Source organism: Strongylocentrotus purpuratus, unplaced genomic scaffold (genome assembly GCF_000002235.5).
Source record: "Strongylocentrotus purpuratus isolate Spur 01 unplaced genomic scaffold, Spur_5.0 spur5_scaffold_18, whole genome shotgun sequence".
Lineage (NCBI taxonomy): Eukaryota > Metazoa > Echinodermata > Echinoidea > Camarodonta > Strongylocentrotidae > Strongylocentrotus > Strongylocentrotus purpuratus.
In genome coordinates, this window is record NW_022145603.1 from 26,412,343 (window position 1) to 26,439,914 (window position 27,572).

At 37.9% G+C, this 27,572-nt stretch overlaps 1 protein-coding gene across 1 annotated transcript in view; it reads right to left on the minus strand.

Annotated features, from left to right (window-relative positions):
- Window positions 1-16,212, minus strand: part of LOC582800 (low affinity vacuolar monovalent cation/H(+) antiporter) — a 28,712-nt gene extending 12,500 nt beyond the window's left edge. Inside the window, exons 1-10 of the mRNA XM_782738.5 lie at window positions 16,051-16,212; window positions 14,296-14,504; window positions 12,768-12,876; window positions 11,758-11,874; window positions 10,398-10,459; window positions 5,438-5,602; window positions 4,687-4,800; window positions 4,269-4,346; window positions 3,560-3,659; window positions 1,782-1,858 (exon numbers count right to left, since the gene is read on the minus strand). Of these exons, the coding sequence (XP_787831.4) occupies window positions 1,782-1,858; window positions 3,560-3,659; window positions 4,269-4,346; window positions 4,687-4,800; window positions 5,438-5,602; window positions 10,398-10,459; window positions 11,758-11,874; window positions 12,768-12,876; window positions 14,296-14,504; window positions 16,051-16,132 (1,113 nt within the window). The 5' untranslated portion in view covers window positions 16,133-16,212. The remainder of the gene's footprint in view (window positions 1-1,781; window positions 1,859-3,559; window positions 3,660-4,268; window positions 4,347-4,686; window positions 4,801-5,437; window positions 5,603-10,397; window positions 10,460-11,757; window positions 11,875-12,767; window positions 12,877-14,295; window positions 14,505-16,050) is intronic.
- Between the last annotated feature and the right edge of the window lie 11,360 nt (window positions 16,213-27,572).

The window sequence follows — 27,572 nt, forward strand, 5'->3', positions numbered from 1 at the left end:
AGGAAATTTTGAATATGTCATGTTTATCCTATCTGTGAAATTTAAACGTTAGCAGTGTCCTTATATTCAAATTATGCAAGGAAACCCGTTTACTTGCTAGACTTCACTGTCAGACACTTTTGTCAGTATTGAGTGACTGACTGGCTTTTTCTTCTTCTTTGGTAATAACTTACATAAACTGAGCTGTAAAGGATTTGTCTACTACAATAACCCACTTTTTGTAAAGGCCAAAATTAAACTGATTGAATCTTTGCGCAGCATAAAACGTACGACCATGCGGTACAATGGTCTGAAAATCAAGACTATTACGTATTGGCTCTATAGCTCCTAAGTCGATTTGACAACTAAAAGTCGTTATTTTCCCACTTAACGACATTTTCAAGCCCCATTTTCTCTAAGGGGAGTTCTAAATTACTATTATCTTTCAAATGCCATTGGAATTTAACCTTTTCATTTTTTTGGCCTGCAAAAGGGACATAGTACCTTTAAAGGGATTGGGTAACTTTGTCTTAGATTCTGAAACAAATACCTGGATTTAGCTCATGCTGCAATGATAATTATAAACCTTTAGGTCAGTCAGGAACCCCATGACTTTTACATGCCGATCGCTGATTATCAAGATATTTATGATTGGAAATCAATTCAAATTTCGCGTTTTCCTAACAATACAGCTATTGAGGAAAAGAGTATTGTAAAACCGGTCACTCAAATATTTCCACTTTTTGGGGGGCACTTCTTGATCATTTTGAAGTGCAATTTTTTTAGGGCTTCAATATTTCACCATATCACAGACAATGATAACACGTAGGGCCGTGCATCTCAGATTTAACATTGTTAAACGATGCCTTTAAGTGATCTGAATTCACAATAACATTCATCATAAAAATATAAACTTTTACAAATGGTGAATAATTTCTGCCCCTGAAAAACATATCTACATGTATTGCAAATGTTCACTACTGTAATTCATTCCATAAATTAAGAAACTAGATCGCTCGCAAAATTGGCATGAATTGATTGCAAGTATTTCTTCCCCCTTTCTTTCAGGTTAAATTGCAGGCTTGAAATGAAAGGAATAAAGAGAGAAGGACAGATAGACAGACAGAGATATAGAGACAGACAGAGACAGAGAGACAGACAGAAAGAGACAAGGACAGACAGACAGACAGACAGAGATATAGAGACAGACAGAGACAGAGAGAAAGAGACAAGGATAGACAGAGATAGATAGAGAGACAGACAGAGAGACAGAACGAGACAAGGACAGACAAACAGAGATAGAGAGACAGACAGAGACAGAGAGACAGACAGAAAGAGACAAGGACAGACAGACAGACGGAGATATAGAGACAGACAGAGACAGAGAGACAGACAGAAAGAGACAAGGACAGACAGAGATAGATAGAGAGACAGAGACAAAGACCGAGACAGAGAGACAGAAAGAGACAAGGACAGACAAACAGAGATAGAGAGACAGACAGAGACAGAGAGACAGACAGAAAGAGACAAGGACAGACAGACAGAGATAGAGAGACAGACAGAGACAGAGACAGAGAGACAGAAAGAGACAAGGACAGACAGACATAGATAGAGAGACAGAGACAGAGACTGAGACAGAGAGACAGAAAGAGACAAGGACAGACAAACAGAGATAGAGAGACAGACAGAGACAGAGACAGAGCACACTGGAATACGGTATATGTAATGTACAGATAAATAGTGGGGGGAGGGGGTTGAGAGATACAGTATATGGGGATAATGGTAAACAGGAAATAGCATACCCCTTTAGCTGTAGTGAACCTGTTGTTCGTGTCTGCAAATCCTACAACTATTGCAATGACGACAAATAGAAGCATATCTGGGAAAAGAAACTTAAGGAAACATAACATGTATTCAAGTCCAAGAAAAAGGTATCTATTATTTACATGGATAACATTGCTTAAAACACCAGAATTTGGATCACATGGTTTGTTTCGATACGGCACGGACATCCTTTGGCAAAACACTAAGCTACATTTGCCTATCTCCACCCAGGTGTGTTAAATAGGTCGCTGGTAGGAATTTATTCCTTGAATGCTCCAGGTACCTCTGGGCAGATACGGGATAAAGCCAGGGTAATATTAGTACAGATGATGATAGATGATGATCGATGGTTGTTTTACCCGACTGCTAAGAAAGCATGTTAATGCTTGTAAGTAAACAACCAGTGGACCGACAGCTATTAAAGCCCAAGTCCACTCCAAAAATAACTTACTTTTAATAGAACCAGAAAAATCTGACAAACCAATCAAAATAAGTTTGAGCAAAATCGGATAACTAATAAGAAAGTTATGAATTTTTAATGACATGAAAAACTTTGAAAATCACTAGACAAATTGGCAACTCACTCATGAGTCTGTGACGTATGGTCCTCACTATCCATTTTCTTTATATTGATAATATAAATTTCCTATTTTCACCCTAAGAATCTTATTTCTTCACACCAGCATCCAAGTTAGATTGTTAGTAATATGTTTTTGTGTGGGTGCACAAATAAAGAGTGATTTTTGTCCAGTTAAATCATGAAAAATTGAATTTTGATAAACTATTTATATAAAAATCAATAATTATGAATATACAATATTCAGAAAATAGTATCAATTTTTCAAAATTTATAGGTTTTTGGGAAATGTCATGCACGCAATATGATACAAATCATATAACCTGGGCAAAGGCATGGGGAAATCTAGTTTTGGGGGATAAAAAGGGAAATTAAAGGGATTAAACTATATAAAGCAATTGATAAGTTGTGAGGACATGACGTCACAAACTGATAACCATCTTGGCAATTTGTGTTGTGATTCTCATTGTTCCATAGTTTTACATACTTTTTCAAAAATTCATAACTTTCTTATTGGTTATCCGATTTTGCTCAAACTTTTTTTGATTGGTTTGTCTGATTTTTCTGCTTTTATTGAAAGTAAGTTATTTTTCGAGTGGACTTGTCCTTTAAGTCCTCTCCAAGGGACGTGGTAATGAGGATTAATGCCTTACCAAACGAAACTAGCGCATCCACTTGGTTTGGAACCCTGGAACTCCTGGTTACAAGACCACCGCTCTATTACACTGAGCCCTCTTAAAAAGTAGTTGTTAGAGTACTGAGCATTCCCCTGGGAAAGATATGTGTCCTAAATGTCTTTCCATATGTTTCATTTTCGGCTTAATAAAGTTGTAGTGACCGTTTTTCTAGAAGGCCAACTCAGGTTTCATATTAAGTTCTCCTATTCTATTCTCTGACGATACATTATACCCTAATTGATATTCACCTTTTATTTTTTAATACAAAAATGAATAACTTATTATGGAAAATATGTTTTCTTATGTACGTGTAAAAGTGATTTTTCATTTTAGAAATGCAATAAATAAATAAATAAACTGAACTGAACTAAAGATATTGCTGCTTTACATCGATTAGGAAGAATAACATATTTAATTACCAATTAATAGTACAGTCGTTTGCATTCACTGTTTGTAAACACTTCAACAGTAGCTAGGGATATCTTCCGTATTAAAAGGATACTGACAAAGAAGATGTTCATGCCATCTACTGTGTACTTGTATGAGTAGAAGTTAGCAGCTTGGTATGAACACATAATCACTTCATGGGACTGCTCTCCAGGCTATGGTGGTTATGAAGAAAGAAACACAAAATATAGTATTATCACCAATGAGATTAAGTGTCGGCTTTAATAAAAAAGTACTTAGGCCTGAGTTTCATAAAACTTCATGAAATGTGAACCCACTGACTAAAAAGCTAGAGAACATTCTCATTCATGTCTATTGAAAACACAAAATTGTTGTGACTGACAGGCCTTATGTAATGCTATGTCTTTTCCTCATATGGTAAAGTCCTTATCTGACATTTGCATTACCTGAAGACTCTCCGAGAGACGAGGGGGGTATTTCTTGATTGGCCTACGGGTTTGATGAGTGCAGATTTGTGCTCCCGTTAATAATATCTCCACTAAGTCTGGTGTCAGCGAATTATGACCTTCTGTACGAAGAAACTGAAAACTCTCTCACTTTGAAGCCCCACTACACTACTTGTAGTTGCTCCCTTTATATATAAAAAAATGCATAATCAGTGACCATTAGTACCCCATGATCCTCTTTTTTTCTTATGTTAATTGAGAGCTGAGTTGATGAGATAACCACCTGTCAGCGACCATGCTGGGTGGTCTAATCCCTCCTGGCCAAACTAGTACATATGGGCTTTAAACTTGACTTACCTTGATGGCAGTTGTTTTGCTGACTTTAAGCTTCTCAGGAGGTAGAATCAAGAGCCTTTTGATTGCTATCATGTTGAGCTGTGGAAAGACAAAACACACCACAGATTTAAAATCATGATCAAGTGATCCATATTGACCATTTACATTTTCATTTTCAATAATACATTCATTTTGATATACAGTGTATATCAAAACAATATAAAGAAAAAATATTTTGAATAACATATATTTTAATGTAATTTACAAATGCAACACAAAAATGCTTCTTTGTACATGAAAATAGTGATTATGCAATTTCACTACATGCGGCCAATATTGATGATATTCACCATCATAATAATGATAAAAATAATAATAATAATAATAATAATAATAATAATAATATCAATAATATGTGCATGTGAGAGTCTTGCATTACCTTTGCTACTGGCAAGGATATAATAAGCATCCATGAGATTAAAAACACCAAAAGATGAAGCAGGAAAACAAACGGCATCCCTAGAATAAGCCATACATACGTAGATGGCCTTTTCTGTGAACAGCAATGGAGAAGAAGAAGTGAATTAAAACCAATATAACATTATATGCATCTTCACCAGACTGAGCAGTAGCTTCCCCTCCCCTTTCCCAATATTTGTAAACAGTAAATATTCTGGTCCCTCTAAATAGGCCATTTTCGTAATGGAATAAGCCATAATGTTCATCCTATCTAGCAAAAGTTAAAGTATTCACTTTGCATTCAGATTAGTATTGAAAAAACAATTATTTATAACAGGTGAATGAAATATTTTAGATAAAAGACCCCCCCCCCCCCCCGTGGCAAATTAAGCCAACCCATTATATTATCTAGTACTGACAGATGTCTGATCTGTGAAAGGCATCACTACGAGTCGACGACGTTTGCAACATCACACGCTTTTTATCAAACAATTGGCCTTTGAACACGCCCCCATGACCCTCCTACCCCATTCCCCCCCCCCCCCCCTCTTCCTACCATCCCCGGAATAATAAAGCCAACCAATTATATTATCTAGAACTGACTGTTGTCTGATCTGTGACAGGTGTCACTCTTCATCGACCTTCCCACCCCATTCCCCCCTCCCACCGTCCTCCTTCCCCTCCCCTAACCGACATCCCTGGGCTAATTAAGCCCCCGCCTATGATCTTACCCAGTATTTACTGTTGTCAACTCGGTGATAAGTGTCACTCCCGGTCAATGATGTCACCAGCTTCTCGTTATCCGATGGGTCTCGGACGTTATAAGCCGTGTTTACCACACCATCTTCACCTATGCTTGTCGATTCATCGACCTCTATAAACTTATATTCAGTTTGCTGTAAGGAGAAACAAAACAAAACTATTTAATTCAATATCAAGTAAGCTCCATATTCTAATGGCATGGCTTTGCAGGAAAAAAATGCATAAAACATTGATTTGCTGTGTGTATTTATATAACAAAACAAAACAAAACCTTAAATGTGCTTGTACAAGTATGTTTTGCTCAATAATATGTTACAGCAGGAGTTCATTTCAATTGAACTATTATATTGAATAAGTATATAACATTTTCTGGTGTAAATATGTACTTTACAGAAAGACAAAAACATATTGTTACATTATGCATGTCACTGACATTGATACATTCTACAGGCAGATCTGGGCTACAATCAAATGGCACTGGGCAAATAAATTCAGTCTCGCACTTCTACAAATTGTGGTTATTTAATGACACTTGGAAGTGCGCTCTCATGGGAAATTCAACACCATTCAGGCGTTTACCCAAAACAGGGGTTATGTAAAAGGATGGATAGATGGGGCCATTGAGATACGCATTGACAGCCTCCATAGAAAATCCTCATGAAAAATATGCATTTTTCAACTATCAAAGGAAAAATAATCGATCAAATATACAGGAAAACGATGATTTAGACTAATTGGGTGTGGCAGGCTCAACTGCATATGAACAAATTTTGGGCATCTGCTCACGCGGTCTCGCTCAGCGGTCTACAACACGTGAAATCGTCTTTGAAAATGCGCTAAGTGTGCAAAGAAATGCTCCTACGAGGTAAACAAACTTTGATTACACACCATCTTGGGTGGAAATCACATATTCAAATACTGTTCTTTCCACTGATACCAATTTCGAACTGATTTGAATACTGAAAAATAGGGCCTTTTCGTCTTCAAAAATGGACAACAATCATTCAATTTGTGATTTCTCTATGGAGGTCACAGGAAAATTCGCCTTTTTCACTGGGGTTGTGTACTTCAAGGAACTAATGCTCGTAACTGCGACTTGTTATTGGGCCATCTCGGGCGCCAAATCATAGGGTATATAATCCCGTGTCGTCTGATGTAACACATAATTTGATTGGTTGTCGAGAAATTAGGGCCAATTTCAATCCAATAAAAAGAAGCTTTCTGAAATTTACGCATCGACCTCCGTAATTTATGCATTGTGCGTAAGCGAGGTTTTAACACAGCGGACAATGAGGCTTACACACCGTGCTCGCAGCCGTGCGTATTTCGACCATCGAATTTGACTCAGCTCCGCGGCGATGGAAAAGACACATTTTATGTTGATTTCAGCAATTTACTGAAAGGAATTTAGATATTATTGACGATCTTTTACAAAAAAGATGTGTAGGGATTAGATTATATCTCTCATGAGACACTGAATTCTTTAGTTTTCCTGAAATTTAGCAAATTAGTGGCACTCTGAACTCGCTTTATGAGCAGATCTAAATATTCATGGTCGATCTGGTAGTGAAGGAATCGTTTATTCATATTGCAGGGTGATCCCGCCCATCTTAGACGGAGGGATGACAATGGACTTATGCATTGTGATGTGCATCTGCATCTTCTAGACTAACATATATAATTTCCTGATTTGTTTTCTTTTTGGGGGGAGAAGAAGAGGGAAGAGAGAGAGAGAGACAGAGAGGGAGAGAGTTGACAAGTCACGCTTGCACAGCGGTGTTGACATTCACACTCTCACCAGTTTTCTACGATAAACCCCTATTTCATAAATATCGACGAGTCCGGTACCTTGGTGTTACGCTCTAGTGCACTCGAACGTTCGTCGTCTGTGTGGGAGGTACACAAAATGCCTCATTGATCTTTTGGCCGAATGTGGATCAAATTTGTTCATATGATAGCCCGGCGGTGACTCCAACCTAGGACTAGCCACCGTGCACAAATGCTGACCCTAGGACGTCCAAGACAACCCAGCATAAGGACCCAGCTATTGCCTTAATACAACCGTACTCGACAACTTCAAGGCGGGGATAAGGGGTATGTTTTCGACCTTAAACCACCAGATTAACAAGAGATTTGACCATATGGGAAGACCTCTCACACCCCCCCCCCTCTCTCTCTCTCTCTTCTTCTAATTTCTGTAGCTTTGTCTTGTTTTGTCTTGTCCTGTCATGTCTTGTTTTATCTTGTCCTGTTATGAATTGTTTTGTCATGTCCTGTTTTATCTTATTATGTCAGTTTCCTGTCCTTTGTGTCCCGTCTTGTCATTCTTTTGTTTATTTTGACACTTTAAAATGGTTTATGAAAATATGTTATTATATTGTATCTATTTCACTGTGATTATTGAGACACTTTAAAAAGGTTTATGAAAACAATGTTCATATTATATTTATTCTTGGGAACCTACAAAAACAAGCTGCTTTCCAGTAGGTTCCTGTTTCATTTCACAATTTTGGACTTTCTTTGTCAACTATGTTCTTTAATGTGCAAACAATTGATATGAAATGGAATAAATTTGAATCAATCAATCAATCAATCAATCACCAGGATTAGCCTTCAGTTTCATGACCAACACAACCTATGTAATGCTTTGCATTTCCCACCCATTGCCATATCTGGTCATTATCTTACTATTCCCTCACCCAAAGACTCTCCAATAGACTAGGGGTGTAGTTCTTGGTAGGACAATAGGTTTGCCGTGTGCAGACTTGTACACCCATTACTGGTATTCACATCAAGTCTGGTATCAGTGAATTACGACCTGCTGCACATGGAAACAAACGACCCTCTCCCTTTCAATAGGTGTACACATGTATGTACTATGTTAGCTCCTAGTTATCCATCATGGCAAGAGAGAAATGTGTTTCATCTCACACCCAGTATTCATTACTTTACATTCAATCTCATTTAAAACCCAATACCATAACAAACAACAACAAAAATGACATATCATACTGAATTCCATACAAAGCAATGGAATAGTGAGAACTGAATTATGTTCCAAACTTCCAATACATGTATATACTGTTCTTGATTGTATTTCTTATCAATTGTGTTTGTTCTGTTCTTATGACAAGGGTTGATCATTTATTTCAATAAAGGCATATTTATAACACTGAGTATGAGTAACCTCTCGAACATTATGCTCGAAACTCCTTTGTCATTTATCAGCCAACTGAGTTTCAGTTTCCTTTCACACGTAGTGCCTAAGCTCAAGGATCTCCAAACATATAAACATCCCCTTCAAATCATACCAAGGACATTCCTTTTCTTCCTTACTATGTTTTCAAGCAAACAGCTAGGCAGCCAATTTTAAATGTTGCTATGTGCAAATAAAACACTTTTGTCAATATTGTTCTTCCTGTCTACTCACTATCCCCCTATGAATCAACATCACGTGTTCAAAGGTCTTAAAACAATGACAAAATCATAGATGTGGTCTGTAACTTATGGGAAAAATAGCTTTGACTTGCAAATTCCATGCACATCCCTCGATATCTGGTATTTTTTATATTGACCACTGATTCACACAAAAAGAGGTCATTTTGGCATGTGATTTGAAAACCACAGATGACTTTTCTTTTCTTCCTTACTATGTTTTCAAGCATAACAGCTATGGTAGGCAGCCTATTGTAAATTTTGATGTGTGCAAATAAAACCCTTCTATCAATATTGTTCTTCCTCTACTCATTATCCCCCAAGGAATCAACATTACATGTTCAAAGGTCTTAAAACAGCATTAAAGATCATAGACACATGACATTGGGGGTGAAGTTTATTGTATTTTTTTCTCCCTCATTTTTTAGAGGGTATTAACAGTAACTTGTAATTTTCTTTTTTTCAATGTAGGGATGACATTTTTCATTTGTCCCAACTCATTTCAAAACCAAGCTTTACTTGCATTTATTGTCATGATGTTTGTAATTTCATATTTTTACTTGTACCGTATTTGTATTTTATGTTAGTTTTAATGAGTGAATAAATTGAATTGAATCGAATTGAACAGATGTGGTCATTAACTGATGGGAAAGAATAACTCTGACTTGCAAACTCCATACACGTTCCTTGATATCTGGTGTTTATTGTGTTGACCACTAACTAACACAAAAAGAGGTCATTTGGCATGTGATTTGAAAACCACAGATAATTCATGGAGTGGCTGATTTTGCATTGTTTTTTAACATAACTAGCAGGTCAAAAAGGATTATAGATTCAACCTACAATTTATTCACTAATTAAAATTTTAAAAATCAGTATTCTTTAATTCAAAGGTATAGACCAGTTCTGGAAATAGCCCCCTTTTCAAAAAATGAAATGGACGCTCTTCTTCTTCTTCTTCCTTTTGAGTACAGACCTCTTTACAGAGTATTATCGTACTATACTGGGGTGTGTGAAGGAATGTGTTTTTACTAATGCGTGATGATACAAATTTGCTGGGAAACTGCCTACTAATTGATATATTTGGTAAATTATCATATTGATCGGGCTTGGATAGATATCGCGAATGCACTTTAACATTGACCATTTGGGCACATATTTCTACTTTTACATCTAAACCTCTGAAGGAAATATTTAAACAATATTGAATGGACATTTTGCACCCAAACCCTTGAACCGCAATTTTACCCCTACCGGTCTATATCTTTGATTTAAGAATATTTACTGATGGATTCCTGATTTTTAAAGTCTATTTTATTTTAGTTTGGGTATTTTTGGTCCTTGAGAACTAACAATATGAGGATAATAATTCTATATTTGAGAATAATTGAGGTTACACAAACATTGTTTTATTATTATTACCATCATCCTTATTATCATCGTCACCACCATTATTATTTGTTTGGAAAAACCTGAGTTATTGGGGTTACATACCTCCTGTACGAAATATCCAAATGGCCATAAAAAGTAGCGCCCAAGCTGGAAACAGTAGATACCTTTTGAAACAAAAGAGATAATGATATAATAAGACTACTGCAAATTCTCGCTATCACATAGTATTCAGCCATAGAGGCAGAGGCCATGGGTATAAAATGGCAATGGCATTTCCGGGTCCCATACAAACTATACATTTACAATGAGTTGAGAACTAGAAAGTCTGATAGAAATGAAATTTTGGAGCCAATCAGGGGTGATAGTGAGCACTAAAAAAAATAGGTTTTTTGTTTTCCCCTCAACCACGCCCCCCTAGAGTAAAAAAAAAAAGAGGATTCGCGGGAAAAATATGGCATCTATGGCAACATTTCCCCCATTTCGAGTAAGAAAATTGGGACAAAATCGAGGGGGAAATAGGGCAAATTAGGGAAGAATAGAGAAAATAAGAGGAAAATCTGGAAAATCAGGATAAAATAGGGAAGAAGAAAAAAAATTGGTAAAAAAAAAAAAAAAAAAAAATCGGGAAAAAATCAGGAAACCGATTTAAATCAGGTTTTTATCAGGCCTGGCCAATACAATATAAGCAACAGATTATGATGGTGCCTTATGAAATCATAAAGAACAGATTTATAATTTGTGTGTTTATTATAAGTTTTGGTTGGTAATTTGTAGACAGACAATGGTGCGCTTAGGAACAACCGTATTAAGCGCCTAATAAATGTTGTGAAGTATTATTATTATTATTGTTGGTGGTTATTAATATATTAAAGTAAAATCAGGAATTTGTCAACACTGCGTTACATTCTCTAAGAAAGCCGGAACATTGTTCCATCGGCTTCCCCGTTATCTTATTTGCACATATTCTGACCTGTGCAGTGTAGGAGGAAGGTCGCCCTTTACTGTATAACATCATATTGGCAGTAGGGTCAATTATAAAGTAAGTTATACATTGTGAAAGCAGTGAGGATCAAAAGATTTGAAATTGCTATGTTGTGTGATATTGAAGTATATAGAAAGTTATTGAATGGGAAGGAAAGAAAGGGTGATTTTAAAAGGGAAAAGTAGGAATATACAAATGGGGAGGGGGACAAGGGTATGGGGCAGGGGAGGTAAAAGACTTCAGAAGATGGCCTTATATACACTGTCCTTTTTTTTCTTCAAAAAGGACAAAGGCTTTAATAAAGATATGGGATTGGAGAAAGAGAGAGAAAAAGAGAACGAGAGAGGAATAAACAGCTCAGGAAGAACAGAACCGAATTGGATGGACTTATCTTGAGATAAAGAAATGAGGGAAGAGTTACAAGGAAAGAAAACACTGCAAGAAGTAAGAAACTCATCAGGACTGGAATAAGATATTTACCATGTCTCCATCCCACGACAGTGATAAGCATCAGAACCCCTACCAGGGTGTATATCAGAGCCATGAACCATCCAATAAGCAACGCATAAACCACGTTGGAAACACCTAGCGTGGGATCTAAATTTAGAGGAAGCAATTTGATGATATGAGGAAATCCTGTGAACATCTATTTTGAGGAAGTTCTGTGATCACCCATTTCTTTTTTTTTTATGATACATTAAAAATATATGATTTCCTGAAAATAACACATAAACCCCTTAAAATAGCTCTGCAGTTCAAGTTTGAGTGTTGATATCTCTTGTGGTACGATATTATCATACTTGACATTGTTTAATTGAAAAGCCTGGTTATTCTCTATTATAATGATGCCCTGTTTGTAATATTGTTTAGTACACTTGGATATGTGGCCAAGTGAAATGTTGCACAATGCATCAATCAACATGAAGAAATACATCAAAAGAGGAAGTTCTGTAATCATCTATTTTGATCTCAATAGCTTATTTCCGTGAGTGATGCAGCATTTTACCCTCTACATGTACCTTCCTCTATTGCAAGTCATTTCCTTAACCCACTTGAATATCTATTGTTGATTTTAACATTTAAAAATAAATAGCTGTTAGATACTGATCTTATGGGGAAGTCTTGTGATCACCTATTTTGATTTTAACTACAGATATGGATTGCGATAGCTCCTACAAGTAACAGATTCCTACAACCAGTGTACATCATAGCATATTCCCGTTATTTTCTTCTATTTCTAACCGTTTCCTAAAATTTATCAATGCATCATCTTCAAATCTGATTTTTTTTTTTCTTTTTCTTTTTAATGCTGATTTAGAAAATAGTATATGTACATTGAACTATTAGTCACCAAAATATGAAATGGTACATGGAAAAAAGGCTTTGGAGATTTTCTTCCAGACCTTGTGAAGAAAGAACTAATTTTTCCACTTCCCATTTGCAATCAGATAAACATCTTCAGTAATTTTAGGTCAATGTTGCATACTAACATGAAAATGGTTTGATCTCTAGCGGTGGTTTGTAGAGCTCCTGGACGACCTCTGACCTTTCTTGTAGAGGGCGCTTCGTCACATGACTCTTCCACTTCTTAAATCCAAACTGAAATGACAACAGAAAGCCATGGTGATAATAATCAATTTCCAAATTGTAAAGTCTCTGCCATGCTAATCAGTATCCCTGGGCAGCATTTCATCAAACCATCATAAGTACAAGTTCGCCGACATCCCATTGAAATGCATGAATTAAAATCAACACACGTTTTAATGGTATGTTGGCAAACTTGTACTTATGACGGTTTAATAAAACGCTGCCCTGATCCTTAATTTTCTTTTTGTTTTACTCTTTGATATTTTATCAGTTTTGGTTGGAGGCGCAATAGCTCAGTCGGTAGAGCAGTGGTCTTGTAATTCGGTGGCCCGGGACAAAACCAAGTCGATGCGCTGGTGCCCTTTGGTAAGGCATTAATCCTCATTACCAGGTCCCTCGGAGAGGACCTAAAGCCGTCGGCCGTCTGGTTGCTTACTAACAAGCATTTATGCTGTCTTAGCAGTCAAGTAAAATAACCACCACCACAATTGAGAATGAAAAAAATTAACCTGTTGCTGATATTCAAACATGCACATAGATATTCAAACCTGTCACAGTTTTAGCATTTGTTATAAGGGACTTTTAGATTTGCACGTGGACATAGGGGATTGCTACGTGTGACGTCCTCTTAAGGCACTGGCAGTGCCTTAAAAGGAAGTCACGTGTCGACGTGCAAATCTAAAAGTCCCTAATGTTAAAAAAGAGAAATGAAAGAAGGTCTGTAGGAAAATTTCCTTTAAAAGACAGAATGAAGGTGTGCGTTGGTCTAGTGGTATATTTACTTGACATTGCCAAATTATTACGAAATAATTCTGAAGTTACAAATCGCGTCTTCATCAGCTCGAGACTCGACCTTGAAACTCGAAATGCGAGCTCGACAAATTAGCTCAAGATATTGCACATTTATGGTAATTTATGCAAATAAGATCATAAAATTCACCTCTTTCAGGAAAAACTCCATGTTTTGTACACAAATCACGAAAATGAGCGATTTTCCGGCTAACATGCAAGGACAAAAGGTCACATGACTTTGTAACTGTAAGTTTGATTTTCAAAAAATTGTTTTAAAAGTTGCGCAAGACTCGAACACAAAAAGTCAGCGAGCGGCGGGGCACCATCCGAATGTGAACCCAAACAATCAGAAAAAACGCGGAGGGGAATACCCCCCCCCCCCCCCCTGGGCCTTATTAGGGTTAAGGCCGCCATTTTAATTTGCGAGTAAACATTGCTCCATCAATGTTTTCAGATGCGCATATATTGTAGCGTCACTGCCTGGCTGCGCGCTTACATCATACTGACATGTGCGCTATTTCAAATTACAAGTTTGTTTACTCGTAATTTAAAATGGCACTCTTGTAACCGTGAAAGGGTGTATTACACAAACACACCCACCGACCCCTCCCCCTCCCTGATTTCTTCACTAATACAAACCATATAGTTCTGTTCCATCCTCTGGGCTTCCACCTCATTCTCTGGCGCTTCAACAAACACAAACTCCTCCTCCTCTGTCTTTTCATTCGTCCTTGACCTCGCTCGATGACGGAGGAAGGATGAAGGGTTTCCATGGCTGTTCTGGCGACTGGGGCTTGGGACTGGTCCTGATTGGTGGGAGTGGACCGAGGAACATGAAAGACCATCTCCTGTATAGCAACACAAATCAAAGGGTTGTTTATAAAGGTACAGGCAAAGTTGAACCAGGTCTAAAGCAATACTTAAATGACTAAATTTCTGCCCTACCGTACCGTTTATTGCACATTGTTTACATTTACATGACGATTAAGCCAAATAAAGCCAGACTAGGTGATATACGAAGAACTTTAGCTTACATTTAGCGCATGCGCAGATCGCTCATCCGATGTCAGCCTCATTATCATAAAGTTGGCGCCTGGCCTAGCCGACATGGGCCCTACAGCTCAGATTGGCTATCGCTGTTCTCTATTCACTCAATGCTATAAGATATTTGTGGGAGGAGCAAGCTTGCGATTTTCTGTTTGTTTTCGATATTTTTGCAATGACAATTACGAATTAAAATTTAAATGTTATTGCCTGGTTAAAAAACGTAAAATAAAGATTAAACTCTAAAACTAGAGTAAAGGAGCCGGTAATCGGCTAGCTCCAGTTTTCGGCCGATTGGTTGGATGCAAGGTAAAATATAATAGCATAACACATATCCCACACATACCATATCATGCCAGTGTCACTGAAGAACCACATTTGCAATGAAAAATATATCCTAAAATATCACATTTTAGCGATGTCATCGGCGGTCCCGCTACCCGAATCTGAAAAATCAAGTATCTTACGCGTGTCTGTAAGAAATATGGGTTCCATAAAATGAGCTTTATTTCAAGTATTTTTCAGATTTAGAGCCCGATTTTGTGCTAGTCGCAAGCTCAAAAGTATCTCATCGCATGTATTAAATCAATGCAGCCGCACACCGCAACGCTCACACGATATCTCTGTCTAATTCAGATTCCAATATCCGATCACCGCAGTACTAGTTTTCGGACTGGCGAGCTCCGGGGAGCTCCGGCGTGGGATATCTGCCCCGCCCGCTAGTGCTATAGATCAGCGCGGAAACGCACGGCGCGTGCTTCCTATTGACTTTGTACATGCGGCCGAAAACTGGTACGCTATGCCGAAAACTGACTCCGAAACAGTGAAAATTGAAATGAATATTGTCATGGCAATTCGGGATTTTTTTTCTGGGATTCTTGTTTTGTTTAAATAATAATAATATTTGCTTCATGATTTGAACAAAAAATGATAATAAATAGGAAGTAAAGGGTCCAAAAAATAGGATTTTGTTTTTAGTGGCCGAAAACCGGCTCCTTTACTCTAGATCTAGATCTAAAGACAAAGTACCTTAAAATCACACACAGTCAAATACATTGACTACAAGCACAAGACAACAATAATTTCGGTATTTCATGTTGTGGAGTATTTCTGATATTTATAAACCAAACTTTGGCCAAAGGAAAAGTAGTGTACACGAGTGTAAGATTATATGTTGGCCAGCGCCCGCGAGCGCGAGCTCAAAACAGAACTTCGTGGCATCAGTACACCCGAGCTCCGGCAGGCGGTGCCGCTGGTTCCCGTTGTTGTCATTGCCTCGTAGTCGTAGAAAAATACAGAGAAGTTGGTATTGAGAATTGTCTCTATTCTTTATATTTTATTTAACTTTACCATCATGCTCAGCCCCATCTTCCATCTGTAAAACATCAGCATCGTGACGCACAACACTATCATTGACTCTTCCTGACGACATCTTGAAGGGGATTTAAACTGACTTTAGACGTGAAAAGTCCCCTCGCAGTGCTCATCTAGCATCTCAAGTAGCTGTGTAGCGTGAATTTAGTATCATGTGATTAGTTAGATCACGTGATAGGTTAAGTTGAGATGGCGTCTGCTATTTATCGTCTGCTAATGTATATAGCGGACGCATTTATTAGCCTACATATTATTTGTTTGAGTGAAATGCTTTCGACCTCGACTTGATAATTTCTTTGATATGAAGTACTTGAATTTCTATAATAATGCAGGTGGCCAGTAAAATGCGAAGGTTTATGAAAAGGGAATCAGGTGAACAAGGGTAGACAAAAACATTTATTGAAAACACACACACAAAATATAGGGTGATGAAAATGTTTGACATAGAAATTTGGGGATCAGATTATATTTGTCACTACAGAGCCCAGTGGGTGTTTCAACATAACTTTGAGACGGTCCCTGAACGTGGCCGCCGGATTTGCAGACGGTATATTGGACACCATATGCATTATTATCAAAATATGTTTTACAACCTATTCATAGATTTGGGGACTCTAGACTGTTGGAAATATTTCAGACGGCGTCCCCGGACATATTATTCTAGGCTTATAAGTTAGGCCTATGCCTATTTTGAGAGGGGTGATTAAAGGTACCATGTCCCATTTGCAGCCAATATCAAATTCTGTATAAGTACTTTGCAGGAGTTATGAATATAATCTGTAAAATTTAAACGTTAGCAGTCTCCAAGCAGTATTCAACTCATGCAATTAAAACCCGTACGTGTTAGTTCACAGTTCACTGTCAGGCCGTCTATAATTGAGTGACTGCAGTCACTGACTGACTTCATTTTTCTTTGGTAATAACATACATGAAATGAGCTGTCTAAGGGTAGGCTACACGAGCATTTGTCTACATCAATGCCCCACTTCTTGTAATTGCCAACTATTAAACAATCTTTGTACAGCATAACACGTACACCATTCGGTACACGGGTCTGAAAATCAGACTACTTACTAAAAGGATTGCAATCCCTAAAGTCGATTCGACAACTAACGGTTTATTTTCCCCCACAAAAAGAATTTTTCAAGCCCTTTCGTTTTGAGGGAAGTTAATATTATTTTTCAAATGCCGGGAGAATTTAACCTTTTCATTTTTTGGCCTGCAAGTAGGACTTAGAGGCTGTTCACACCGCAATGAGATAGCGCGGTCTATCGTAGCACCCCCTTTTTTCTAGCGTGCGCTAGACCGCGCTATCTCTCGTGGACCACCCCTAAGAGGTGCTCCAGTGGCATGCCGTTTTGGCTCGCCGTGGCTCGCTGTTGGGCGGACCGAAACGACGTTGTACCTTCCAAACCGCAGAGATAGCGCGGTCTAGCGCGCGCTATCTCTGCCGGTGTGAACAGCCTCATAGTACCTTTAAGCACGTGCTTCTTTTGTATTTGAAATTGATTGATTTAATTGAGGCATAATGAATGCGGGACCGTTCCCTGTTTAGTTAGGTCGGAGAAGCCTTTTCGTTATGGTTAGCACAGCTGCGTTTTAATCATGTCAAAGTTATTATTATTAACTATTTTTGATAAATAACGTTTCGATGACACTTTATTTCACTTTCACTTCGGACTTTGACTTATTTCCTTTAACTATTAGATGTCAACGAGAGATTAAGATTTATTGTTCAATTCTAGTAGAGATAATTTATGATATTTATAGAATTCCTCGGCGAAACGAAACTTAAAATAAGTGTTGATTTCGCTTAAAAGGACAGAGAAGTTGAGATCAATCAAACACAAATTTGTCAACCAGATCTGTGACATAATCTTGTGAGGTTCTCTAGCTCTCATTTGCCCTGGAGTGAAAACAAATCAGATTTTTTTTATTTTTCCTTTAAAAGAAAATCAATCATACTAATTGCAAACATGTTTCTAATATACAACCCCTGTGTGAAACAAATCTATACCGTCATCAATAACATAGAAAATTAAAGTTTATGACGGGAAAGGTTTGTTTCATATTATACAGGCTGTGGTATAGAAACAGTGCTCAAATTATTTTTTTGTCCACGGGGGCTCTTCCCCCCCCCCCCCCCAAAAAAGAGCCCCGTGAGCCTTCTTACGGGGGCTCTTTTAGTACTGACGGGGGCTCTTTTTTATACAAATATCCATTGAATTGGTACCTATGATACTCCTCAATTATTTGCTATTTCATCATTATCATTTCAATCAGCATTTTCCCTCTTACAAATTTACAAGCTACATAGCTGTTACTGGCCTGTGTATATAATATATACGCATACAACACTGATCTTTATGATGTCTTTAACGTGACATATCTTCTTCTCCCCTTGCAAACAAGAAAGAAAACAAGGTCATTAAAAGGGATTAAGCGACAAACAATGATTGTGATTCAAATTGATGCGAATATTAAGCACTGCTATTCACCCGAATCTTCTTTGTAAAAACAACTTTTACAAATCTCTGCCATGCTTACTGCGTTGAGACGTTCCATTCAATGTAAAATACTCATTAAAGAATACACTTCTCCTAATCTGAAAGTGATCTTACAACACAGTGGCAGATTTGCATGGCTGAGATTTGTAAAAGTCGTTTTTACAAAGAAGATTCTGGTGAAAAGAAATCCTTGCATCAATTTGAATCACAATGATTATGTCGCATGATCCTTTTATTAAATAACCTTGTTTTCTTTTTTGTTTGCAGGGGGAGAAGAAGCTATGTCACGTTAAGAAATCATAAAGATCAGTTGTATTATGCGTATATACATATGATACCAGAAAAAAATTTAATGTTGATTATCAGAATGTCATTTTGAAATACCTCTATACAAATACCACATTGTCTTTAGCCCGTATCAGTATTAGTATGATCAAATATAAAGCTATTATTCTTTATTTAATTCAGTATAATGATTTTCCTCAAAAATAGTTTTGCTATTTTGTTAGGGTTGAGACGCTAAGAAATGGTTTCAAATGTACATTACACGAACCCTGAACCATTGCAAAATGATGGTGGTTCTCTCTCTCTCTCTCTCTCTCTCTTTATTTTAATCATGCATTATCAACTACATATAAAGCAGCAACCAAAAACTTAGGGTTATCTGAAATAGGTGAAAGTAAGAGTTAAACAGAAAGTCATGCTAAAACGGCGCTTCACTGAAAAAAATAAAATAGATTAGTAGTCCTCCTCTCCTCCTCTCCAGCATCCCCCTCCCCCCGCTTTAATATCACATTTTCACTTGGCAGCCCAAGGGGGCCGGGGGTGGGAGGAGGGGGTTAAACCCCTTACCCCCCCCCCCCCCCCCCCCGTAGATCTGCCCATGTTACCATATCATTCCACGACATCTTGGTCTTCCTCTTCTTCTCAATAGGGACTTTTAGATTTGCGTGGACGTGTTACTTCCTTTTAAGGCACTGACAGTCACAAGTCATGTGGCGTCCCTTTAAGCACTGGCAGTGCCTTAAAAGGAGGTCACACGTTGCAGTCCACGTTCTCAACGTGCAAATCTAAAAGTCCCTAATATTGATTTACTGGTCGAGGTTCATTTCTTGCTGACAACGAAAAACTTCTCCGACCATGTTTCTGCCCTTGCGCGATAGGCCTACAACCACTGCTGACGGCGGCACTGCACTGCGAGCTGAAACGGTAATAATAGGCCTACTCATAAAACGAGAAATGTTGCACGCTAATCTTAGTTCCATTTCATTGGTTTAAGGTTTGAAAATTCAAACTCAATATTGTGTTAAAGTTATAACAGAAAAGATAATCTTTATTTTATAACTCCACCGGGGCGATTTTTAATTTTGCAATCGCCCCCGTGAGCAACCTGACGGGGGCGTTTATGTAGCTCACGGGGGCGAATCGCCCACCGCCCCCGTGTATTTTGAGCGCTGTATAGAAACCTAATAATATTGGGTGAATTGAATTTTGAAGTTATTTATTACAGGGATGAGGGGAGGAGAGCTCAAAAGTATCCTCACGGAGTTGCCAATTTTTGTTTGATTAATCGCCTTAACTTTCACAAACCTGTTTTTCTCATTGTACTGCTTCTTCTAAAACCAACTATATATCAATCAGAATGGATTTCCCTACTAAGGTTTTGCTGTATTAATGTATACTAAAAGACATTATATAAAGAGGCCGGGGGGGGGGGGAGGCTTGTTTGCAATTACACGACATGAATCGAATAAAGTCAAGTAAGCTGAGAAACTTAATCCACATAATGACAATTGATTTAAATATTTTGGCGGGCGGGAAAGTCACATATTAATCATGTTTTCAAATGTTGCATACTGCAGTTACATAATAGTTATGGTTGTGGTTGTTGTTGATGTAAGGCAAAGGGGTCTAAAGCACAATATGGCAATGAATTCCTAAAAAAAAAATAGGGGGCTATGGCCGGGGGCAGTATAGCTTTAAAACTATCGGTGAGTCGGCTTTGGGGAGGTCACCCCTCACATAGGCCCTTTTTAAAAGAGTATAAGCTGCCCCTGACAGCGGAGTATACCTCTACCTCTTTCTCCTCAATCAACAATAAAAGTAATTAATAAATTATGTTTTCTACAACACTTAACTATATCGGCAATTTTTTTCCGATTTATAAGTTTGTTATGTGATACGGGTCTCTGACTTTTTTTCCTGTCATTTAAAAAAAAATATTTTCATTCTCTTAAGCTTCTTTTTGCCCTCTTCTTCTTATTCAATTAATTCCTCCGCTTGGAGAAGAATTGTGAGCACAGGTTATCGGCCAACTATAGCACTGTCAGTGATAGTCTTTAGGTAAGATTCTAAGAAACTCGAGAAGAATAAAATACGGAAATAAGTGTAAAGAGATCTCGTAATATAAGTGCAGATTGGCTCGGCCAATGTTAAAGACCGTCAACACTACTGGGCCAGAAGGGATTAGACCACACAGCGAGGTCACTGACTCATCATTGTCTGGATTCATTGGGAACTTATCATCAAAAGCGCAATCTTTATTCCACATTTTGTCAACAACTTAAATGGTAATTACTATAGCACTTCAAAATATTCAAGGTGATTCAATTTTACAATACTTGTTTAGCAGTACACTTTTTTAAAATACCAATTTAAGGTGTGAAGTCAGGGGGAAAAAAACACGCAAAATCCTCATTTAGGGTATTTTTTGGCTTCAGAAGAAATCCTCGTTTAGGGGGTGTCTCGAAAACCCGTGATCACGCATGCTTACAGTATTTTCTACATGGCTGAGACCCCCGTGACACACTATGGCAATTTGGAGGAATTATCATCGAACCTTTCATTAAAGTTGATGTTTATTGATTTTAAAAACTAACTTAATTTCATTATTGCAAAGTTGAAACGTTGATTCGACAAGGTTATCAAAATTCAATGCTTGGAAACATTCGAAATAATGATTATTATAAATTATAAAACGCTTAAATACAGCCCCGTCATAGCACCTGAAGAGCTCCCCGAACGCTGCTGAGATGCGTGAGATCACAGTATGGACATGACTTGCACAAGCAGACGATGTCCCATGACATCTCACACATTTTCAGTGCCTGTGTTTTCATCTTTTCTTGAGTTCTTTCTCTTACTCCACTACCGTCAGGCTAAATGTATAATCTATTGCCTCACTCTTAACCCCGCACATGGTTTTATTTTGATGACAAATGCAGCGATACAAAAATAAAGGAATTTGTCGCTTGTAAACAAATAAGACGCCATTGAATATTCAGCTGGACACACCGCGGTATGTTCGGCGTTTCAAGAGGGAACAAATGCCGTCCTCAACATCGTTCCGGGGGTTTTCAATTCGAAAGTCTGGTTTCTTTGACTGTTAATTAACCCCTATCCTGTGTATTTACAAGCAAAAGATTTTAGTTATCGGAATCGGGTCATATCCCCTTTTGAATGGTTTGACATGCCATCACATTTATATACACTAAACTCATTATAATTTGACAAATAAAAGCTTTGCAATTATGTTCATTCTCTATGGGATGTCGTCTGCTTGGGCAGTATTGGTCCATATAGTGACGTCATTAAAACATCTTTATTTTTCCGGCGAATCTCTCGTATATCCCAGCTGCTATGCCGGTGGTTGTATTTGTATTTTTATAAATCACCCGATATGTAGTTGACCTAAAACTTGTACGATGGCCATCTGTTAGCTTACCAGTTTCTAGTCATACATTAGTTGACATATTTGTGATTTTCTTTGAAGTTCAACTTTAAGCATTTCAGTGTAACAAAAAGTGGGGAAGCTTGGTCACGACCCCCCCCCCCCCCCTCTATACAGTATGCCAATATTTCTGGAGATTTATGTAACGATGTGTTTTACATGTTCGCTCCAGTCAAGTTTTTCATTGATATAGACACCAAGGAACTAAATTTTTACATGTCTTTCTCTCTATAGAAATAACATCTATTTTATTATTTAGAGCAAGGTTGTCATTAGATTTTCTACCTCTATAATATATCAATAGAATAATATCTATCGTTAATTCTATGAATTTTTATTTTGAAGTCGTTCACAGTTCCATATCATCTTTTGGTTATATAGGCTTGTGCAATGCTGGAGCAAGAACACTGACTGAAATTCTAGAAAATTACACATATTACGAAAATGATCAGTAAATCAATAAGGATGCTACATAACTACTGTACCGCAGTCTATTGCATTGCACAACGCAAGCTGAGCGATAAAGATGACGGATCGTGACGTCATATAATCATGTTTATTCATGTTCATCAAGCCTAGCACCTTCATACGCTACCGATAGAAACGTGCAAGTTGCTCGAAATGCATGCCGGGCAGGCGTAGGAAAGATGACGTAATGGTATCGAAATACAACAAATGATATTCATATCAAATAGCGTAGTCTATTATGTAGAAGCTCTTTGTCCTTGTCTGGGAGGACAAGCACTTTAGACTGGGGCTGTAGTCTCATTTAAAGAAAGGAAAACAATTTCGGGACAGTTCAAAATAATGCTTGGAAATGGAAATTCAAATGATACCGTTTTAAAAACCAGAAAGATATGGTTTGAGGACAAGAAGCAGGATGTAATTCATTGCTCGACAATTTTGACTGTATTTAAAACAGAGCATCCAATATACCTGATATTTAATAATACTGTAAAATGTCCATTAAATAAAATAACTAAATAAACAAACAAATAATGGACCTCTTTAGCCAAGACTGTGGATTTTTATTGTTGAGCACTAAATGATTCTGCTCGGTCATACAGGCTAGGTGGGGGAATGCTTTCAATAGACTTAAATTTGAAAGGCCCTTTGTATCACTTCGTGCAAAATGACATAGGGCGCTTCTAATAAATTTATACGAGAAGTAAAACCCTGTTCATCATTGTTTTCGTGCTGCAAAGTTGTTTACAGACTGAAAAAGGGATAGTACGGGACTGTAGAGAGTGAATAAAACTAGGAAATTATAATTGAAAATGTAAAACAACGTTGTAAACCTAGCAATAAGAGGCTCTTGAATCTAGTTTTTAAATGGACATGGCTTTGGGATTGCCAGCTAGCTGTCGATTGCCAGCTAGCTGTCGATTGCCAGCTAGCTGTCGATTGCCAGCTAGCTGTCGATTGCCAGCTAGCTGTCGATTGCCAGCGGATCCAGGAGGGGGCGGGCAAGATGGGACCCCCCCCCCCCCCACCCCCTGGCGATTAATGTGGGGGGGGGGGTTATTTTTCAAATTTTCGAGGGCCAAACAATAGTGCTCTCTACCCCCCCCCCTTCCCCCTCTACCACTGAGTGAAATATCGGCTGGCACGATTTTTTTTTTTTATTTCAGCACACTAAATTTCAAAGTGATTTCAAGTTTGGGCCCCCCTAAGAAATCCTGAGTCCGCGCCGGTACCCCCCCCCCCAAAAAAAAAAAAAAAATCCCAAGGCTCCCCTGTAGTTTTTTTTATACATTGCTCCCCCCCCCCGTAAAAGGTCCCTATTTTCTCATTGTTTTACATCAACAACAACAACAACAACAACAATAATATTTATTATAAAACTCCAAAATTGGTTTGTTTTTATAAATAATAATATCTGCCCGGCGAAATATTTGAATTATTTGTAAGTATGTAGATTAAGATCATCAGACTTTATTACACTGATGAGGTGTATTGGGTTCCCTTCACTTGTCTCTTTCTGGCTCTCTTTCTCTTTCTCTCTCTCTCTCTCTCTCTCATTGGGACTGAAAAAGTATTGAATGTAATAATGTTTGATAAATAGATAAAACAGAATTCCTGTCCTTCTTGTACTTCGTAAATATAATACTTTACCTTGCTTACAAGTTAATTGCAAGCTCATTGTATAGATCAATTAAGAGAATAGCAATAAATATGGACTTTGAGTGAGATCAAAATGGGTTTAACATCAGTTTTTCTTTTTCAAAGATTAAAAAAAAAAGCAACAGCTGGGTGTCGAACCCGATACCTTCCAGTTACCAGGCGATTGCCTACCCACTAGACTAAAGTGTCACATTGCTAATCTCCATGTTTTTTTTTCATACTTATACTTATTGTTGTAGATGTAGCAAAAGAAAAAAACGCAACAGCTGGGGGTCGAACCCGATACCTTCCAGTTATCAGGCGATTGCCTATACCACTAGACTAAAGTGTCACATTGATAATCTCAATGTATTCTTCATACTTACACTATATTGTTGTAGATGTAGCAAAAGATGTTTTCTGACTAATTCAGAGAGTCGCTTGTTAAAGAAAGAGTATTACATATTATTTTTTTCTTTGTTGATGGGGGGGGGGGGTGTCCCCTTTAAAAAGGAGATGACAAGTCAATTTTATGGAGTGAAGAAGAAAAAAATAACATGGGGTATAAAGGAGAAACTGAGACTCGAACCGAGTACATTGCATTGTGAAGTGATCACTTTTATCCACAAGACCATTTTGCCTCACCGTGATAACTGGTTCGCTTTTTGTTGTTAACACTTTCTGCATGCTAATGACTTTACAAAATGTGCCGATTTACTGATTTGACGCTTTCGGGATGCATTATTATCATTATTTTTGTAGTCCGATGTTGTCAAGATTGCCCGTATTTTTTTTCTTTCAGTTACTGATATTACTGATATAATAGTGAGGTTTTATGTTTATTTCATTTAATTTGCAAACTGCTGACTTAAACTTAAAGTGATATGACAAGAGGCCACTGCCCTCACATAGCATAATGAATAGAACACGGGTCTATTCAATTCAGTATATGCTACGAATTCTATAACAGGGCACCAATGAATAGGGAAGCTTGGCTATTCGATTCTGTTTTCAATAGCTTGCACCTGCAATTTTTGAATAGTTACGTAACAAACTACTCAGCTCTTTCTGACATGGCATCAATTAGTGAATTGAAAACAAACCTGACCCTCCCTTCATTGAGCGACTTTTGTTTGGTCAAATGCGAGGATTACCAAAGAGGAGGTAATAATAGCATTCCTGACATTGCAACAATGACCGCGTTATTTTGATGCATTGTCCCTAAACCTACCGAAGAGGCTCTCTGTCCTTGTCTGGGAGGACAAGCACTTTAGACTGGGGCTGTAGTCTCATTTAAAGAAAGGAAAACAATTTCGGGACAGTTCAAAATAATGCTTGGAAATGGAAATTCAAATGATACCGTTTTAAAAACCAGAAAGATATGGTTTGAGGACAAGAAGCAGGATGTAATTCATTGCTCGACAATTTTGACTGTATTTAAAACAGAGCATCCAATATACCTGATATTTAATAATACTGTAAAATGTCCATTAAATAAAATAACTAAATAAACAAACAAATAATGGACCTCTTTAGCCAAGACTGTGGATTTTTATTGTTGAGCACTAAATGATTCTGCTCGGTCATACAGGCTAGGTGGGGGAATGCTTTCAATAGACTTAAATTTGAAAGGCCCTTTGTATCACTTCGTGCAAAATGACATAGGGCGCTTCTAATAAATTTATACGAGAAGTAAAACCCTGTTCATCATTGTTTTCGTGCTGCAAAGTTGTTTACAGACTGAAAAAGGGATAGTACGGGACTGTAGAGAGTGAATAAAACTAGGAAATTATAATTGAAAATGTAAAACAACGTTGTAAACCTAGCAATAAGAGGCTCTTGAATCTAGTTTTTAAATGGACATGGCTTTGGGGCTACCCGCTACCGCCGCCAGGCTACGCTGCTAGCTGTCGATTGCCAGCTAGCTGTCGATTGCCAGCTAGCTGTCGATTGCCAGCTAGCTGTCGATTGCCAGCGGATCCAGGAGGGGGCGGGCAAGATGGGACCCCCCCCCCCACCCCCTGGCGATTAATGTGGGGGGGGGGGGTTATTTTTCAAATTTTCGAGGGCCAAACAATAGTGCTCTCTACCCCCCCCCCCCCTTCCCCCTCTACCACTGAGTGAAATATCGGCCGGCACGATTTTTTTTTTTTATTTCAGCACACTAAATTTAAAAGTGATTTCAAGTTTGGGCCCCCCTAAGAAATCCTGAGTCCGCGCCGGTACCCCCCCCCCCCAAAAAAAAAAATCCCAAGGCTCCCCTGTAGTTTTTTTTATACATTGCTCCCCCCCCCCCGTAAAAGGTCCCTATTTTCTCATTGTTTTACATCAACAACAACAACAACAACAACAATAATATTTATTATAAAACTCCAAAATTGGTTTGTTTTTATAAATAATAATATCTGCCCGGCGAAATATTTGAATTATTTGTAAGTATGTAGATTAAGATCATCAGACTTTATTACACTGATGAGGTGTATTGGGTTCCCTTCACTTGTCTCTTTCTGGCTCTCTTTCTCTTTCTCTCTCTCTCTCTCTCTCTCATTGGGACTGAAAAAGTATTGAATGTAATAATGTTTGATAAATAGATAAAACAGAATTCCTGTCCTTCTTGTACTTCGTAAATATAATACTTTACCTTGCTTACAAGTTAATTGCAAGCTCATTGTATAGATCAATTAAGAGAATAGCAATAAATATGGACTTTGAGTGAGATCAAAATGGGTTTAACATCAGTTTTTCTTTTTCAAAGATTAAAAAAAAAAGCAACAGCTGGGTGTCGAACCCGATACCTTCCAGTTACCAGGCGATTGCCTACCCACTAGACTAAAGTGTCACATTGCTAATCTCCATGTTTTTTTTTCATACTTATACTTATTGTTGTAGATGTAGCAAAAGAAAAAAACGCAACAGCTGGGGGTCGAACCCGATACCTTCCAGTTATCAGGCGATTGCCTATACCACTAGACTAAAGTGTCACATTGATAATCTCAATGTATTCTTCATACTTACACTATATTGTTGTAGATGTAGCAAAAGATGTTTTCTGACTAATTCAGAGAGTCGCTTGTTAAAGAAAGAGTATTACATATTATTTTTTTCTTTGTTGATGGGGGGGGGGGGTGTCCCCTTTAAAAAGGAGATGACAAGTCAAT